The sequence below is a fragment of the Conger conger genome, chromosome 17 (assembly GCF_963514075.1).
Source record: "Conger conger chromosome 17, fConCon1.1, whole genome shotgun sequence".
Classification (NCBI taxonomy): Eukaryota; Metazoa; Chordata; class Actinopteri; order Anguilliformes; family Congridae; genus Conger; species Conger conger.
Genome location: NC_083776.1, coordinates 33,781,324 through 33,801,124, shown reverse-complemented (window position 1 = coordinate 33,801,124; position 19,801 = coordinate 33,781,324). Strand labels below are relative to the sequence as shown.

The following is a 19,801-nucleotide window of genomic DNA, read 5'->3' as shown; positions in this document are numbered from 1 at the left end:
CACTAATGTAGCAAGGAATTTCAGCTGTGTCATAATATTCACAGTACAAAGATGGATGAAACATTTCACCTCATTAAAGAAAAAAATTAAACCAACATTTATTGCCACTGGTCTTTTTATAAGACAGACAATTTAATAAAGAAGTAAGCTATATAACCAACCCCGCCCAAGGCCACCCGATAAGCAAGTAGCACAACGTCTCTTGGGGATCAATAAAGTACAACTCATCATGCTTAAACAGCAGGTTTTTTGGCATATACAATTATCTTGGGATGAGGGAGGTATGGTTCTGTAATAAAAACCTCTAATCTGTTCCACTCGATACACCAGGTCTTTAAGTTATTCTCAGGAAAACGAGAGTCTATTGCATTGGCGTAATGATAATGCATGCCATATGAACTGCAGGCGGTAAACACTCATATTAAATTTAGTATTTATTTCTGCAGAGGGTATGTTCCCATTCATCAGGCTGCTAACCTGCTTTGAAAGGTAACATGTCTACAGGTGTCAATTTGGTGCATTCTGAGACAGATCAGTATCTGATCCGGGGTGACATGGCTCAGGCAGTAAGAGCAGTCGTCTGGCAATCGGAGGGTTGCCGGTTTGATCCCCCGCCCGGGCTGTGTTGAAGTGTCCCTGAGCAAGACACCTAACCCCCAAATGCTCCTGACGAACTGTTGACAGCACATTTACCCTGTGACCGCATTAATCTATAATTAATTACAGTTATTGAGACAACACATACATTGCTGTAGTGTAGTGTAGAAATTATATTTCATATTTTTCATTATAGGATATATTATGTAGAAGCTTGCAAAGAGTTAAAAGGAACATAAAATGAACATGTTCCCTGTCCCACTGTTATGATCAGGCATGGCCCAAGCACCAATTTCAGCTAAACGCCTTTATTTGACTTGAGAATCATGTAATTTTGTAAACGGTTGTTGTAAAAACAACAACAAAAAATTATGAAACCAAAGGTGCATTTTATTCTTTGCATACATATATTTAAAAGAAATACGGTACATAATTTACAATTCTCTAAATTACAATGAAGCACTAATTACCTTTGCAATAAATAAGGACGTCATTAATGCCTGGATGAGCGCTATAAAATACGATGCGTTACCGGGTTCTTTCAAAGTCCTGAGTCAAAGGAACTCGCACTTGACCCTTCACATCTGGGAAGGGCAGCCAATCAGGCCGTGGGACCGCCGGCCTCCTGCAGGGTCGTAGGCTCTCAGTTCTGCTCCTGGCAGAGGGGACCGGTGCCGTGGGTGTGGTCTCCGTGACGTGGACTGGGGTCTCTCGGCGGGGACAGCAGGGGCTCCAACAGTTTAAGGTCTAGGAGGGCGGCGGGGCGGGGCCAGGGGCAGAGTCTGGGGCGGGGCCCGGGCAGGAAGGGCCTCCTCCGGTGTACACGAGGTAAAGCGTGCAGAAGCTGAACGCCATCACGAAGGACATCAGGTGCGTCAGAACCTTCTGGATCCATAAGCAGCGGTCCAGGTTCTGCTCCAGCCTGGCACTGCTGGCTGCCACCCGCAGGAGCTGCAGAGGAGAGAGGCTTTGAGGCTGCCGCTCTTTCAAAACAAGCCGGGTTCACTTCGTGAAGCATACATACGGCTACAGGAAATGGAAGGTTTTTATAAAATACATAATGCATAAGAAAATTTAAGACCTTCAAGCTCTCTGGAAAATCCAAACACTTTCAAAACTTGGAGGACCCATGGGAAACCATGGAAAAAAACAACCTAGAGTGTGAACTCTTAAGGTCACTTGAAACAAGTTGGCTTTTGTTTTTTAATCTGATATACTCGGGCAGCGGAGGAACAGTGCGTGCAGTGCTCACCGTGGTCTGCAGGTCCTGGTGGCTGTTGATCCCAGAAGCAAGCGGGCTTTCAGTCACAGGGCTGGGGGCGGGGCTGCTCTCCAGAACGTGGCAGCGCAGCCTAAGAGTGCGAGATGCAGTGATGTCATCAGAAGAGCGGGAGGGGGGGGAACACAGCTTCGCTCTAGAGGAAGCTGTATTTTACCTGTGCTCCATGACTTTGGATTTCGGGACATCCTTCCAGAACTGTGCAAGTTCTGGAGAACTGCTCCCAGCGTTGTTGTCCATCTCTGCAGCCATGACCAGGAACCGATCCTGAGGGGAGGACTGGAAGCCTGAGGAACCCAGGGGAACAGGCCGGGTCAGAACCAATCAATTTAGAAAATGATTAAAAAATGACCTCACTATCCATTAAAATGAATGGGTCACTGGATCAGCTCTTTTAGCCCCAAGCCATACCAGTACCAGAATAGTAAAATGATCGTTACCATTCAAAAACCAGAAAACCAAAGTTTCAAACAAATGGAAAAAGTCCTGAAAATCACATTTGGCAAGTCTGAAGAAAATTTGAGATTAATGGAAAAACTTATAACCTTATCACTTAAGACTCAAGGCAATAAAATTCAAGGCATGGTCTCAAACGATTACTGCGAAGACTAGATAACGCTGAGAGTTTTGGAGATTCTGGGCTACCCAGGAGACCGGTTACTAAAAATAACCACAAGCAACTTTATCTACTCATTTTTTCTCGGGCCAAAGATTCATACAAGGATGTGGATTCGCTGTAAAAAGTACACGGGAGAAGAAAGTTCCGCTTTGAAAGCGTTTTTGAGAAGTTGACAGACAAGGCTGAACTGGCCCTGCAGAAGTGGAGCAGTGCGAGGGGAGAAGGGCTGATCTAGCGCTGAGCACACCTCCGTGCAGGGACACGATGATGTCCACGAAGGCTCCGGGCTCGCAGCTGGTGTTACTGGGCTTGACCCGGTACTTCTCCGGCGCTGTTGTTCGGACCTGCCGAGACAAAGGCCGCATTATGAGCTGGACACGCTTTACCATACAGTGCTGACAGGGTGGAGACAGTGTGGCCAATCGCGTACGTCATAGCTAGCCAGCTGGAGCATTTCTACAAGTTGTTTCTGCTTTCTGTGGGTGATTGCGAGCTGAAGACCAAGTTTCACAACCTAGATAACTAATCACACTCTGGTGGTTTGTCCAGTGGTGACATGACATTCTGTAGTGGACGTTCACCATAAGTTCCGTCTCTGACATTACATTACATTAATGGCATTTGGCAGACGCTCTTATCCAGAGCGACTTAGTTTGATTTTTAGACTAAGCAGGAGACAATCCTCCCATGGAGCAATGCAGGGTTAAAGGCCTTGCTCAAGGGCCCAACGGCTGTGTGGATCTTATTGTGGCTCGAACCAGCGACCTTGCGGGTCCCAGTCATGTACGTTAACCACTACGCTACAGGCCGCACGTTGATATGGTCAAGGAAGGCAGCTGTGTGCAAGCTGCACTGTGCAGCACACAGTCAATGTGTGATATTTCTCAGAAGTGAAGCATTAAGAAACTTAAAACATTTCCCATCTTACAGAAGATTGTTTACTGAAAACAATGTTTAAATAATGGAAGGTATTGCCACAGGCTTAAACGCACCTTGAAGGCCACTTGGTTTTTGGTCACGTTGTTGAGGATAATCAGACATTTCTTCTCCGTTTCTTTTGACCCAAAGCACAGCTCCTCTGCCGGACTGCAGAGAGAACAATCAGATGTTACCTTCCACTACCATATGACAGGCTAGCTCTTTAACAACCATTTCACGCAAACATTTTTTAGCATTCACCAAAATCCTGAAAAGCTAGTCTGCAGAAATGGCTGGCAGACTGAATGAGTAATTTGGCATTTGCTTGAATGTTAAAACATATTTTAATAAATATAATATTTGAGGAACCGGTGGTTCCACATTTAAAACGATCCATAGTGAAGATGGCTCTTAATTAAATCAACATAAAAACAGACTTTTTGCTCAATGGTAAAGGGATGACCAAACATAAGCTTATTAATTTTCTACAAGATTCAGAAATTGATGGATGATGGACTATCTATAATTTAACCACAGATCTGTACATACAATTACACACACTATGTGACAAGTGGAAACTATTGTTGAGTGCGCATTTGCTATGCTTGCTATGTCCTTAGCATCCTTGCCTGAATGCAATTAAATAGTCGCTGCAGTAATTGCTAGTCTAAAGCTAGTTTACTAGCTGTTACTGAATACCATGACAGTAAAACTGAGAAAAAATAAACAGATAAATCAGTTCATACACAGCAGTGTTTATGTGGGTATCAAGATGCTTGACTATAAATTTACTTAACATGAAGTTTAAGAATATGCTAGACAGGGAGCCATTACCGGCTGAACACAGAGCCCAGTCACGTTCCTGGGGCTGTCCATGAGACTACTGGTGCCACAAAAATATTAAAATCCATTCATATCACATGAGAAGAATGACACTTGCAGGGTTTTAGTGAAATCCTCTACTGTTTTACATAAAATAAAATCTGTCAGCTGGAGACCCGGGCCAGGCTCTGAAGATTTGCTGGAGACTCCAGACCCCCCCCCCCACCGAGTCCCTCCCGACCTGCCCTGGTTTAAGGCTCTTCTTTAATGCGGTTATTCACAATCAGTGAACAGTTTCACATGATGCAATTTGTAGCTCTTTAAAATTCTCAAAACAGCTTTGGGATTAGGATTCTTCTCTTGGGGTTTAATCTTTGAGCCAGGCAGTCAGGCTGCCAATCAAACTTTCCATAGATTAGGACTGTCAATTTATGCTATAACTGAACAGCTTTCAAAAATTCATCAGTTTGGATATTATTTGTATTTTTTTTTTTTCATATGAAAACTAAACTGACTTGGTTTGTCATTATGAACACAAATTACACGTATGCATACATCCAGGTAATTCCACTTGAGATTGCCACCAAAAGGAAAGATTTTAGTTACACCTCCACTCCACCTCACTCCACCTCACTCCACCTCACTCCACCTCACTCCACCTCACACCACCTCACACACACACTTCTGTTTTTACTGGACAAAGGCATTCATGAAATGCCTTAATCCACTCAAAATAAAATCACATGAAATAACAGTGACGTTATTCATATGTACATACAATCCTAGTCACACAGTTGACACCATCTGAGCGCAGTATTTTTGGGTCATTTGCAGCAAAATCATCAGCTGACCTTAAAGTTTACAAGATAGGAGGCAGAAAGAATTGTGAAACCAACCACCGAGACAGAAAGCAAATCAATTGGGTACAAAATGCATAAAACCCTTTAAATACTTTGGAAATCAGCTCAGCCATGTGCCTCCAGTTCCAAGTGGAACCTCAGAAAATAAAAGAACGTAATGATTGATTTGGTAAAGAATTATCTGGTTGCTGAAGTAAACAGGCTTGTTTATGCCTTTTAGGAGATAAAACCACCCTCAGCATCTGCTCCATGTTTAGTACGAGCAATAAAAAAACCCTCAACAGGTAGAGCAGTGGCAGGTGAACTTTTGAGCTGGCTCCTTCTCGCCCCCACAAACAAGGAGCCGTGCCAACAGAAACCAAAGCCTGCAGCCATCAAAACCCAGAGCAATAAACGTTTCATTCTAAACAAATCATACATCAGTACTGAGCCCGAGGTGAAATTCTACCTCAATATATTGAGACTGAGATTCTTACAAATGAGCCATTCACTAAATCCTGGTTTTCACTTCATTGTCCCAAAATGAATGAACAGTGAAAATGACTTATTGGTATGCGATTTTCGGCTCAACTCAGTGATTTATTTAGCTCACAAAGACAAGCTTGGACCAAAATGCCAGTCCAGAGTGGCATTAGTAGGCCCATCTCTGCGTGTGGTGATAACCACCTTTTCTTGGCTGAACCAAGAAACATGACGGGCTCTCTCTTAACAGCCTCATTACAAAAGCCCTGTTGACAACTCCTTCCTTATTCACTCTACTCGCTATATTTAGTCTGTCGTTTAAAACGGCATTGCACATGACAGGCACTGTTGCTTGTACAACGCATCAACACACTTTAAGAAGGGAGAAGAGAACTGGGAGTGTTTTTTTTTTTTTTTTTTGGGGGGATTAGGATTAATACATTTCTCATATCATTGATTTCTGAGGGGAAATAAAACATGATATTTTCAGTTTAGAGCTGTTTTGGAGAATTGCAGGGGTAAATTTGTTGATTGTGGATAAAAAAAATAAACCTGTGTTGTGTGTGCACGAGTGTGTGAGCGTGTGAGTGCGAGTGCGAGTGTGTGTGTGTGTGTGTGTGTGTGTGAGTGTGTGTGTGTGTGTGTGTGTGTGTGAGCGTGTGCATGCGAGTGTGAGTGTGTGTGTCAGCGTGTGTCAGCGTGTGTGTGTGTGTGTGTGAGTGTGAGTGTGTGTGTGTGTGTGTGAGCGTGTGCATGCGAGTGTGAGTGTGTGTGTCAGCGTGTGTGTGTGTGTGTGAGCGTGTGCATGCGAGTATGAGTGTGAGTGTGTGTGAGTGTGTGCCAGTACCTGATGTGCAGTAAGGGCCAGTACCTGATGTGCAGTAAGGGCCAGTACCTGATGTGCAGTAAGGGCCAGTATCTGATGTGCAGTAAGGGCCAGTACCTGATGTGCAGTAAGGGCCAGTACCTGATGTGCAGTAAGGGCCAGTACCTGATGTGCAGTAAGGGCCAGTATCTGATGTGCAGTAAGGGCCAGTATCTGATGTGCAGTAAGGGCCAGTACCTGATGTGCAGTAAGGGCCAGTATCTGATGTGCAGTAAGGGCCAGTATCTGATGTGCAGTAAGTGCCAGTACCTGATGTGCAGTAAGGGCCAGTATCTGATGTGCAGTAAGGGCCAGTACCTGATGTGCAGTAAGGGCCAGTATCTGATGTGCAGTAAGGGCCAGTATCTGATGTGCAGTAAGGGCCAGTATCTGATGTGCAGTAAGGGCCAGTATCTGATGTGCAGTAAGGGCCAGTATCTGATGTGCAGTAAGGGCCAGTACCTGATGTGCAGTAAGGGCCAGTATCTGATGTGCAGTAAGGGCCAGTATCTGATGTGCAGTAAGGGCCAGTATCTGATGTGCAGTAAGGGCCAGTATCTGATGTGCAGTAAGGGCCAGTACCTGATGTGCAGTAAGGGCCAGTACCTGATGTGCAGTAAGGGCCAGTACCTGATGTGCAGTAAGGGCCAGTACCTGATGTGCAGTAAGGGCCAGTACCTGATGTGCAGTAAGGGCCAGTACCTGATGTGCAGTAAGGGGCCCTTAAAGGTGGTCAGCGGTTTCCGGGCGGCCCTGGTCCTGCTGCCAGTCTCCAGACGGTCTCCCTCCTCTGGCCTCGAGCCGTCCTCTGCGAAGTTCACCTGCCAACACCAACACAGCGCTTAGGGTTCATTAAACTTTACTTTAACCAAAGCCTCACACTGAAAAAGAACAGTGACGCACCTCACCCCAAACAGTAAGGCACAAACACATCAGAGCAAAGCACACCAGGACACGCAAGTCCGGCTCAAAACTGGGCCTTCACAGCACGTAATGTGACAGTGATTAAGCACAACAACCAATAACAGCATTCAGCACTCCGGAAAGAGTCAACAGAACGCCCCCTCGCACTTCCTACGCCTTCGCCCTTTGCCCCTGTCCCTATGGTCACGTGACTCTGAGACTCCTGAAAACATGCACACCCTGATTCCACAATCTGATTGGTTCATATCACGGATCGAAATAGGCGGGGTAACCCGATGCATGAACGGGGGGGGGGACGGATCTGACTCATAGACCAGCCATTTCCACATCTGTGTACTTGTACATGGCCCAGAACTGCTGGAGCCAACAATGGAGCCAAAAACAGGATGTAAGTTGTGGGGGAAAGGGGACTCTGAGTCATGGTGGAAAATGAGTCATGGTGGAAGGGGAGGTGGCTCTGCTGAAATAGGCAGTACTGCCAGCCCTGCCCCCCCCACCCCCCCATAGGGTGATAGTCCAATAACGGCAATAAAGATAACCACAACCAGCTTGATTTAAAAGTATTTTTAATACAGTAAATGGACAGTTGGATAACATAGTTGCATTGATTGTGCTTTATAAACATTAGTACATACCAGCAGCAAAGCTCTGAGCAAACGTTTTGACAATAAACAGCTCAGTACATTTCACACTCATAACAATTACTTCATTACTTAATGCGACTTTCTTCATTCAGTCGAAAATGCAACCAGATCAATCAAATGGCCCCAAACACTGGAGATGGCTTCATCCTTTCAGAAACATTTTCAACTTCTTTTTACATCAGGACACTAATACACTAATACACTACCTACTAATACACTACCTACAAAACAAGTGCTTTACAGGAAGTGTGAAATTTCAACCTGAAACAAAGGACCACCGTTTCAAATAGGTACGCTCTTAATTTAGATTAAGTTACATATTTTAACCTTGACATTCAAAATGAAATGGAGGGGACCAAAAACTTGTGAACTCTGCAGTAGTGAAATGGATTGTACATAACAGCTACGCCTCCTGTGTTGGTGGACTAGCTGCCATGATCTAGTGTGTTAAACAGCCACTGCATTGCAGCCTGCAGTGGATGTTGGATAAAGGTGTCAGCAGATAACTATTTTGTTCATGACTGGTGCACTTGGCCCACGATTCTTTTTCAGTTAACCCCAGGAATACTGAAAGGTAGGCCTGTGTGATGCCAAATAAGGCAGTTTCCTTTCTGTGATATCAGCAACTTGAATTCCATTTTGTGAAAAGAAACTCACATCTACGTGTCGTCTGATCCATTCCAGCAAGACACAGCAAGGAACTACGGACATGTTTCCAAGATAACGTACACAAACAGACAGCGTTTAGCGCCAAAAATATATGTGCAACTAGAACATAAATTATACATTAGGCTTACATGTTCAAGGGTTAGGGTCATTCTAATGAAACAATAGCAAGCTGTTAAACAGTACTATCTTAAGCTGAGGCATTTTATGCCGAGGGGGAGGATCTACTTAAAAAAATGAAATAAAAAAGAATAGGATACTAAGCAGCATTTGTAAAACTGAATAATAAAGGAATCATTTCAAGCTTGGTGTTTTACACCAATTCACTTGTGTTCTGATAAAACACAAGCTTGTCCATTATATGCCAAATCACAATAATAGCACAATAAAAGTATGTCATTCATAATTGTATTGTAAAAGAAGCTAGATGAAATAGCATGATTAGCAGGATTAAATAAGTCACAAATAAGGTCTTGATTTTCTGATCAAAATACATTTTTGCAACAACAATATATTATATATAATATACGTATGACATCTTATTTTTATTGAAATGAAAAATTGGTTTCTCCTAATGTTGAAGTGCTACCAATGGCTGTGTAAATTTCAGACACCGAAATATGATTGGCTCAATGAAATGGGAGTAATTATTTTGTTGTTTCAAGTCCGGGCACTTTTGCCAGTCCTGCATTAACACGACCACTGCTTGCTCCAACTCAAATCGGGAGCCAATATTACTCAATACTACTGCAAGGATTGCGGTATTGATCACGTCACCTGACCACCCTGAGCCCCTCAGCTCAGTGCAAACTACAGGTATATCTACAGGCCCTGAGCAGCTCATGAACACTCTGCCTGTTATTACAGCCAGAGAACACACCAGCTGCTGCCGGAAGAAGATGATAAATCACGTGTGTAATGGAGGAGAGGAACATAAAACCTTAATGTTTGTGTGAGACCCAAGGTGATATTGAATCCGGAAAACTTATGTTTGCCGTTCATATTTGTTGCCCAAATTAGCCCCTGGTACCTGGGGCTGTGGAGGGTTACAGATATTAGAGAATTATACCAGGTATGATATTGGCTAAATGTGCGGTTGTGGGGGGGGGGGGGCAAAGTCTTGCACAGCTGAACCTACATTGCAGACCTCTCCTCTACCGGACAGAAGAAAACATTTCACCAGGAATTGTGATTGTAGCGGCCTGTTTATACTGACCAGGACCACAGAAGTGGACCTTAATCCTGCTGACCCTACTCGTCAACAAAAGCCCCTCGACTTCTGTAACAAAAGCAACAAGCCCTTCTATAACACTGCATAACTGAGGAAATGAGGGAGCTGCTCTCTCATTATGGATGGTAGCCCCAACACAGACCGCCGGCTACTTGTGGCTGCACTGCCTGTTCCTTAGTGACTCCACCTCCCCGCATCCATCCACTGCACTGTAACGCTCAGTGTCATTCTCATTTACCCACTGAACCGACCACATGCTTTCTGTTCTTTTTCATTCCTACGTACTATACCAGGCACCCTTTAGCTTTTTTGGCACAGAATCACAGTGTATTAAAAGGCTTGGTCAGGCTGCCTCAGTAGCTGTGTGCTTGGAAGAGGTAATTAAGTTACATATTTTAACCTTGACAGCACTACAGTAAGGCTACTTGTGACATGAATGTTGCTGAGCCACTGGGTTGTAGCGTGTGTGGTGTGTGGTGTGTGGTGTGTGTGTGTGTGTGTGTGTGTGTGTGTGAGTGTGTATGTGTGTATGTGTGTGTACGTGCGTGCATGTGCATGTGTGTGCGCGTGTGTGAGGAGAGGTCTCCACTGACAGAGATGAGACGCAGCTGAAGGAGTTCTACAAACAGCTTAAAGGCTCAGCACAGCTTGCTTCCTCCAGTGCAACTGTGACTTCCAGGATGTGATGCGTGTGTGTGTGTACGTGTGTGTGTACGTGTATGTGTGCGTGTATGTGTGTGTGTGTGTGTGTGTGTAGGTGTGTGTGTGTGTGTGGTGTGTGGGTGTGTATGTGCGTGTGTGAGGGTGTGTGTTTGCACGTGTGGATGTACCTGAGCATGTGTGTCCGTATGTGTCTGTGTGTGTCTGTGCACTTGGCAGGAAACAATCTGTTCAACAGTATAAAACACAAATCCTCAGCACTTTCCCCCATTTTACATTCTCTGAGTAAAGGCAAAGGCAGTTATTTTCCACACACAAAACACAAAATTCCCCAGCCTAATTCTCACAAGACTTGTCTGAGTGAAATGCAGCTACAGAAGAGGGTGTTTTGTGAGTGCCTGCAGGGAGCCCAGAGGAATAGCTGACTGTCTCCAGCGTGGAAACACGCCAAACCTCACAGGCACTACGACTAAAGCAGGTACGGCCACCAACAGTAAACGGCTGTGAAAAAACGGAGAGTAGATGTCGCATGCTTTTATCAGGCAGAGGAAGAGCTGAATTCAGTCACATCTACGACAAATGAAAGTCTTTTGGGTGCATGTGAAGTATGAAATTCACATCGGAAATAATAATAATAATAACATCATGACGATGATGATTATCATTGTCGTTATAATTGTCGACATTAAAAACATTTTTTGAGGATGTGAAAAGAACAGGTCCCACATCCTAAAAGTGCAACCATTATCGCAGTCATTTCAGGGTCATGTGACGCTCCAGCTGGGACCCTGTGATCGCTGTGGCGGCGTTTGACGGACGATGCAGAAGTGAAACATTTTGGGAGGTCATATGGAGATAGAAATTTGAGGTATAGGTAGCCAAATGAAACAGACTCCTAAATCTCTTTTAAAGGGCCCGATTACGAAGGTGTAAACTTTCAGCGTTTAAAGAAACGCCGTCACTCAAAAACTAAATATGACACAGGAGATTCTATCATTGTACAATAAGGCCTCTGCTGGTTAACAAGGACAGGTTTCTGACGTTGTCGTGAGAAGTACTGGATCTGATGTCGCAAATGACAAGTGTCGAGCTCCATACATGACGGACTGTGTTGGGTGTATGACAAGTAGCCCTTAGTGTTACTCAAGTACAGCAGGTCTGGATTGGTCAACCCCAGATCACAAATCAGCCACTCTTTAGTGGTGTAGGTACTGTGAATTGTGCAATAATTCTTAAAATTAGAGTGAAGTTAATTTTAATACTAGCGTTACTGCAGTCAGATCCCCTATTAAGAAATACTGTACTGTAAAATACCGTTAAAAACAAAATCTTAATTTGTCACAGACATTGCATGCATTTACCTTGCAGAAAACTAACGGCGTTAAAATGGATTATTATGAAATAAAAGGTAATTAAAAAACATGAATAGCATGTGTTCCCCGTCTCTGTGTGGTGAGGCATGGCCAGGCCCCTCATACCTTTCTGGGACGGAGGGCCTGGGGCTCGGAGCTGAAGCTGTTATCCAGGGCGTCCTTGGACTCCATCTCACCGTCCTTGCTCTCGGTCTCGTCCTCGCTGACAATGGGCCCGTTTTCCGATATGGGGGTTTGGAAGTCATCGTCGGGGAGCGGAGGGTAACTGTATTTAAAGGCATCCTAAAAACATACACATATGCACGCACACACACAAAATCCCACTTTAAGCCAGGTCTTCAGAGCAGGACAGAATCATGAACAGAACAGGTAAATAAGAGCCACTCCTACACACCCCAAAACAAAATCTTTGTAACCGCTATATCAGTTTAACAAACACATTCTAACAACACAAATAAATCATGAGCCTGGCATGCTATAAAAAAAAAACATTAAAAATAAATGCTCAAAACCCTTCAAATGAATGCCAAATAAAGAATCTCAAACTGCTCATCACATAACCCCAGGAAGTAATTTGTCCTATACTGAACATTGCATTAAGCACCAGGGAAACGTCCACATAACCTATGGAAAGGCAGCTGAAGTGTAAATGCAGGGGTACGTACAGTGCCTCCCATGTAGGCTGGCAGATACTCAGGCCCTATGAAGGTCTGGACCTCACTCTTGCTCACAAACTTCAGCTTACTGATGGCTTCGGGACCCAGCCATGTCTTCACAATCTTCCAAGCAGCTGAGACAAGAGAGAAAAAGTATTGTTTTGTACTTGTCCTGTGGCACTGGTCTAAGTTGTAGGGCTTAAACGATATCTGGAAACACCATTAGTCATCTTAATTATGTCAGCAAAATCTCTTCAGCCTGGGAAGTGAAACCCTAAGGGACAGTTTTAAGCTTAATCAGTATTCATGAAACTGGTCCAAAGTGTCGGTCATGGTTTAATTTTAAATGAAATTGTCCCCACAGCATTAAAAAAACAAATCTGTGTACGATATAGGCCTAAAAAGACGGAGATAGATTATTAGCTTCCCATTACAGGACAACTCACCATTCATGATCCACGGCATCTCGTACATGATCATCTTAGCTAAATCATCAGAAATAAAAGAAAGAACATTTTCAGAAAGCATGGGAACCTGGGTATACAAAACAAATATTTCATTTCTGCATGTAACCAGGTCTCCCTGGAAAAAGGGATTCCTAATGTCAATGGGATTTCCTGGAAAAATGAAATCAATTTTATTTCAAGTGCAGTAAGATGAGACAGATATTCCATATAGCAGCTTACTGACACAGTTAATGACGAGCAACAGCATTAAGCACGGTCCACCCATTAGAATGCATTAGAATGCAACCTATGATAGCAGTTGGGCCCTTTAAAGAAAAACGCTTTTGGATTTAGTCATGTACATGAGCATAAGTGATTGCACCTGAGGCCATTTCAAATCTGATTGCAATTTCCGACTGAAATTCGACAGGTGTTCAGTTATTTAACCCGCTAACATGACCTCTGTGCCACATTATGATAAAGCCAAACTATGGTCATTACATTACTATGGTGGCCATGTTTTAAGCTTCAAGTAAATATACTACAGTAAAGGAAAATAGTTCACTGAAGGAGTGGAGTGTAGCCTATTTTTCCTCCTGTGGGACCTGTTTTGTTCCAAATAGCCTTTGACCTCTCACTCTTTCGGAAAAGAAAAATTGGACATATGAACTTCAGGAAAGAATGATGGAAAAAAAAAAGCAACACTTACACAGAAACTTTGGATAATACACTTTGAAGCAGTTAATGATGTACCTCACAAAGTCCATGTCCTGAATATGAAAAGAAAGAGAATTGAACCTGATACATCCAAGACAAATCCTCACAGCAAGGTCTATGAGTTACAAAGAACTACGAACTGTTGTGTTTGGAAACACGTTTGCAGACTATGCATAGCAAGCCTGCAGCTATGAAGTGACCCAGTTAAGGAGTCTGAAAAGGTCTTGTGCTCCCTTAACACATACAAGGCTTTACGTCAATGCTTTTAATCTATAATCATTACCACACTCTACCAGACGATTTAATTCAAACATAATCCACATTCAACTATATCATATTGTATAAGCATGCCATGCAAAGTCAGAACCGCCATCTTATTGTTGTATTGCAAAGTTATTTTGACTGTTGTCTCCGTATCACACCCTCAGGAAGACATCAGTAAAAGGTCAGAGCTGAAAGGAAAGTAAACACCATCAACTTCTGATAGTTCTAACGGTTGTTTACCCTTCCCCAGAACTATATTCAGCGACACATCTGCCAAAAATAGCACGGATTGTTTAGAATTGAGCGGAGCGCATTGTGACGGATGACGTTAACACTAAAGCACCTGTCAACCAGCCCTTTCCACTTATTTGAACTAGGACACACACACACACACACACACACACACACACACACACACACACACATCAAATTCAAAGGGAAAATGTGATCATTCCAAACAAGCAAACCAAGCAGTCAGCACACAGAAGGGAGGGAACTGCCTGGCAGGGTTACCTGTAGATGTGTCCTTCAAGTGAATTAAACAGTAGAAAAGACACACATTAGGGTACACTAAGACTATTACAGGGCTACAGAAATTCAGTGAGAGGAGATATTTATGGATACAACTTCAGCACAGAGCGATCTACTCTCAACCGTCTAAATTCTGTCTCGTATACCTCACACTTCCCTCACCTGCAATCCTTGAACTACAAGGATTAGTAACTGGTTGCCATGGTAATAAGCTGAATTTGCTGATGAATATCCCTGAATAAGCCAAATTCTACTATGGCGACAATGTATTTTTTATATGGCGACAATGTATTTTTTATATGAGTTTTTTTATTTACAGAAACTAGGCCTAATTAGGCCGAAAGGCTGGCCTGATACTGCACACACCACACACCAGTTTTTTTTTTTCTCAACATACAATTTTAAACTGATGAAAGATGTGAATAAATTTTTCCCAGATTTATTCAGGGATTTTTTATAGGTTGTGCTTGGCTTATTTCATCAGCCTGCTTTGTGCACCAAAAGGAAAACTGGGACGGTTCTTTCGGGAAAGGAGGGGCTTTAGTGCAGGAAATCAACAATCTGGCCGACAGACGATTGCTGTGGAGAGGCAGTGACTGAGACAAAGTCAGCCTCAGGATTAAGCAGTTTGGGGGATTGACCCAGAAGATTTAAAGGTCTCTGATCAGTAAAACTGAAGTTCAAGCCGCAATCCTCCCACAGCCTCCACGGTAAGTGGCGTGCGCTATATTAGGGTGTAGACCAAGGCTTCAGTTCACATGCCTCTGTCACATACTGTACCTACACTAACCAATGACCCAAATGTACTTCATTTCAAGATGCATCTGCTTAGTAAAAGGCTGCCTAAGGACTAGGGAGCAATCAGCGTTCTTTCCAGCATTTTGGAAGAAACTATTCATATCTAGCTCGCAGTAGAGCAGGCTCATACTGTTTAGATTTGACAAAGAAATCTCTGATTGGAAGTGTAGTGAAATAAGAGCGTGGTCTTACGATGTTGCTGAGGCCTGACTCCGACATGTCGAAGACCACGGTGAGGGGCATGCCAGGCTCCCGCCTGGCGTAGCGCTCCAGCCAGAAGGCCACGTACTTCTTCTTCTCCTGGAGGGTCTTTGCATCCTTAATGTGCAGCTTCACCTTGAACCAGACTGAGAGCAGCAGCAATACAGGGTCAGAAGTGTACCGACTCCCCCCCCCCCCCAACTTTAGCCAAACACTCATTGCAAATGTACAGTACTACTGAATCATTTAATTTAATCTCATTCTGTAAGTATACAAAATTTCGAGTTAAATGACGTTGCACCGATCTGAGAAAATAAAAAATAAAATAAGTGTGGCGGTTCCCTTTGTTGCCAGGTACCACAATAAAGCAGCTACTTACAGAAATACCACACTACTTTTCTTTCAGATTAATTACTGTGCTAGTATGCTTTATTTGACTGGAATAATTAAAAACGGTTTATTAATCTAAATGCATGTGTATCAATGAGTGTTAATCATACCAATTACCAAAGCATGGCAAGTTTGTACTTTAAGAACAGCCACACAAACACAAAATTATAAAATGTAAAATACATTAGTGCTAGTGGTTAAATCAGAGAATTTGTGATCCTTCTATTCATATCCAATCAGCAAGGGTTATTATTAGGGAAATTAATTGTCCTATTGTTCTTAATTTTGTGAACTCTGTAAAGTTAAAAGGAATACAACGATAAGGTGGAGAGTAACCTACATAATTTGTTTCCCTCTTTGTCGTAGCCATGGAGATAAACCGCTCCCGTCTCAAACATCCACTTGGGGATGCAGCCTTCCGTGAGGTCTGGGAAAACAACACAGTCATTTCTAAACGGCATACGACAACATCCAGTACCCGGGGGTCTCTGCAAACAAAACAACAGATAGAGGGCTTCACGTGGTGTGAGCAAAAACACAGCAGTAATATTGAGCAAAAATATTGAGCCCTGTAATAAACTCTATTTGTAGGCTAAAAATCCCAAATCAGGCAGAGATAAATGTACAAGCCTCAATAAATGAAATACGAGATGGGGGAGATCGCACCCACTGGCACAGGGGAAATTGTCCTTCTGACAAATGAAGGCCATTGACTTGGAAATGTACTTTGTGAATTACATTTCTTCATACTGATGATACAGAGTACTGTGTAACATGGTCTTTCTGACTGAAATGTGAAAATCAGTTTAATCAAGCTGCACTGTTTTCGGACACTTAACAACAAGGGACACAGAAGAGGACTGTACCCAGGCCGGGATGAATGCTGGCGTTCATGATCTCAGCACAATGAGCTTTTATCCGTACGCATTTGCACATACACAAGACCTCACCCTCAGTACAGCCACAAATCAGCCGTAAAGGCCAGTTTCAGAGTTGATGCTCACAACTGATTAAAAGACATTATCAGCCTCTATCAAAATGCCTGACGGCGTCACACCCACGATGGCAAACCACTTCTGAAAACCTCAAGACTAACACCTGATTTGGTATTTTGCCACTCACACACAGTCAAGATGTCACACAGCTCTTTACTCCAGACATTTCTGAGAGGGAATATATTTGTTTAATAAAATAATAAACTACCATGTGAGCCAAAATGGGGGAAAACTGGACAATTATTCCCTGATCCATTATACTGATCAACCGCAATTCCAGAAAAAAAAAAAGTCCTTTAACTACCCTGGAATCAAGACCCAACATTAGGCCAAGTCCAAAGTACAATGAAACTGCCTTTGAAGCTTTTTTTTTTTTTTAAACATTATGCAAGCACGGCTGACCTGTATGAGAAAACAGGTCAAAATGAGCACACATTAGATACAATTACAAAGTCCTATGGCCAGTATGATGCAAATCCTACACTTATCAATGATCAAATTCTTAGATCTGAACAGGTCGCAAGGGTTTGGGTGGTTGTCTCGCTTGTTGATTTGTGTTAATTTATGCGTTCAACTGAATACCTTGGGAACAGTCAAATCACTGACTGGTAAAGCCAGATGCTGGACACCAGGAACAGTTAACGCATCACATGATACACTACTCCATGGTGGTTATAAACAAAGGCCTCAGAAAGCTAATTTTTAAAAAAAAACTTAATTTTGAAACATGAACAAAATAAGGTTGTTATTTTAATAATGCATTTATTTATGTATTTATTTTTTTAAGTGAAGGTTTACCCTAACCACTCCCCAGGCAACACTGCATTTGGCTAGGAAACATTGACCATGCCAGACTGGTCAAGGTGCGGAGCCTTTAGGCACCATGGCAGCCAGCCTACCGTTCAGCCTGAACTCTCTTCTCCACTGGAGACTCTCATCGATCATCTTCAAGGCGTCGTCCACCACAAAAAGCCGCCATGAAAGGTAGCTCCCCGCGAACGCATCATCCTTCTGAAGCTTCTCCACGTCTCTGGAGTCATACTTGTCTGATGAATCTGGATGGAGAGTAAAACCAAGTCAGCCCAGCAAGTTCCCTCTCTAATTTAAGGTCAAATTGCTTTCTGTGACTATTCGGTCTTGGGGGTTTTTGCAGTTTTGCAGTTTTCCCTTACTTGACCAAGCAATTCAAACAATTGCTTCCTTATCATGCAGACAGCAATATAACACACTCTCCAGCTGAGGACAGATCAATTAGATGATAACCTGTAAAAACAGCTTAGCAAACTGCCAACAATAAAGTAAAGGTTAAGTAGCACTGATTATTATAGTTGTATGTTCATTATATGTACATATTACTGAAAAATGTTTTATTTAATTCCTATAATTCTTCAAAGAAATATGTCAACATGTTCCTGGTGTGTTTGCAACATTATTGCTGCATTGGGACTGAAAGATCCTTTTTCTTTTGAAGGTCTTCACAAGAGGTGATCAAAAAAGTTACTGTGCAAAGCAGTAAGGCTGTCAAAAACGGACTAAGGGATCTTACAGGGATCCGTTCAAACGTGCCTAAATTCAAACGTGTAGAGGAACCTACATCAGTGCAACTAATTATTAACTTTTCTCGTGGGAATTAGGAATATGTATTTTCGTATGTCAACGACTTAAATCAAAGATAAGTGCTAAATTCCTTCGGGCAGTAAGGGTGTTCTTGTCAAACCTGTAATACCAACGTTATCTGTAATCTTGCAGAATGAAAATATGTCTCGTTGCTTTCTCGAAAAACACAAATGATCATACATTCTATTTACCATTATCTATTATATAGCTGTGCGAGATTTTTCAAATAAAGCAAAATAGGTGGCTACACAGACAGCAGCCTGAGGGCCACTGCATGTCACACATTAGCATAGCTAGATTAGCGAACCTGCAATGTATGTCGAAGTGAAAGTTACCACTGAAAACTTCAGCTAACTTGGCTATGTGATAAAGCCAGCAAACCAGCACTTGCATGGTGATTGGCAAACTACATTGTCCTTGCTACAGTGAACCAGGTACGCAAATAACGTTAACGTTGCAGTTTGATTGCGAGCAGATGTGGTTTTGAAAAACTGGCATCCTCGTTATCAAGTTAGAACTTAGCTACATTTTATTCAGATAAATCAAGACTGTCAACATGTTACCCAGCCAGACAAGAATATGACTTACACAGCTAAGTTTACTTTGCACAATCTTAAATCCATAAGCAAGACCACTGGCAATTGTTTGGGTGTATGCTAGCTGACTAACAATGAGCTAGCTAGCACTATTTCCAATAACCAAAATAATAACGCAAACGTTACCGTTGGCCAGCTAGCCTGCTAACTTAGTTTACCTTGCGCGTACTCGTCCTTGAACCGTTGTCTAATAACTTCTATTTTCCTTTCGATGTCCTGTTGAAACAGTTAAATTAATTAATAATTGTTCTGCACTTAATAACAAAGTTTGCATATTCTTATATTCGATTACAACCGATAGTTAGCTACCTGTTCCGATTCTGCCTGTCCACCATCCGCCATGGTCACTCTGTCAAGTGGTTTGAGCCATATGAGGAAGGACAAATCATGATGAAACCACCGCCTCCGTCGCCATTTTGGCTCTTATATATAAAGTATGTCGAGTTGCTTTTCCACCATATGAGGAATTACTGGAGTCAGTTATTTAACTTCCTCAATTTTCCAACCTTGACAGCGCGACCGAGAGCTTGAAATCATTCAGAATTGAAACCCATCGACAGTCAGAAATAGTGCCACGTAGACATGAAGCTTACTTCGTATTTTAAAATTGAACCATTGCAAGGAGTTAATTTGGAAAAATCAAAACAAACCACATTTCCGTCCCTCCACT

At 42.8% G+C, this 19,801-nt stretch overlaps 1 protein-coding gene across 1 annotated transcript; it reads right to left on the bottom strand.

The window, feature by feature from the left end:
- Nucleotides 1–966: 966 nt before the first annotated feature.
- On the bottom strand, nt 967–19,774 carry mospd2 (motile sperm domain containing 2). The gene is made up of 15 exons (XM_061226210.1): nt 19,441–19,774; nt 19,290–19,347; nt 17,818–17,973; nt 16,264–16,350; nt 15,525–15,679; nt 13,732–13,792; nt 13,023–13,061; nt 12,586–12,710; nt 12,026–12,202; nt 7,125–7,243; nt 3,488–3,581; nt 2,743–2,839; nt 2,034–2,163; nt 1,850–1,949; nt 967–1,548 (listed from the first exon to the last, which is right to left on the bottom strand). The coding sequence occupies exons 1-15, from the start codon at nt 19,471–19,473 to the stop codon at nt 1,345–1,347; spliced, it is 1,635 nt and encodes a 544-aa protein (XP_061082194.1). The 5' UTR covers nt 19,474–19,774; the 3' UTR covers nt 967–1,344.
- Nucleotides 19,775–19,801: the final 27 nt, after the last annotated feature.

Bases quoted from the DNA above. Each gene is read 5' to 3' on its own strand.
- mospd2 (XM_061226210.1), bottom strand. From the start codon at position 19,473: ATGGCGGATGGTGGACAGGCAGAATCGGAACAG. The intron at 19,348-19,440 runs GTAGCTAACTAT...CTGTTTCAACAG, and splicing joins GACAGGCAGAATCGGAACAG to GACATCGAAAGGAAAATAGA. The intron at 13,793-15,524 runs GTAAGACCACGC...TTTCATATTCAG, and splicing joins AGTCAGGCCTCAGCAACATC to GACATGGACTTTGTGAGGTA.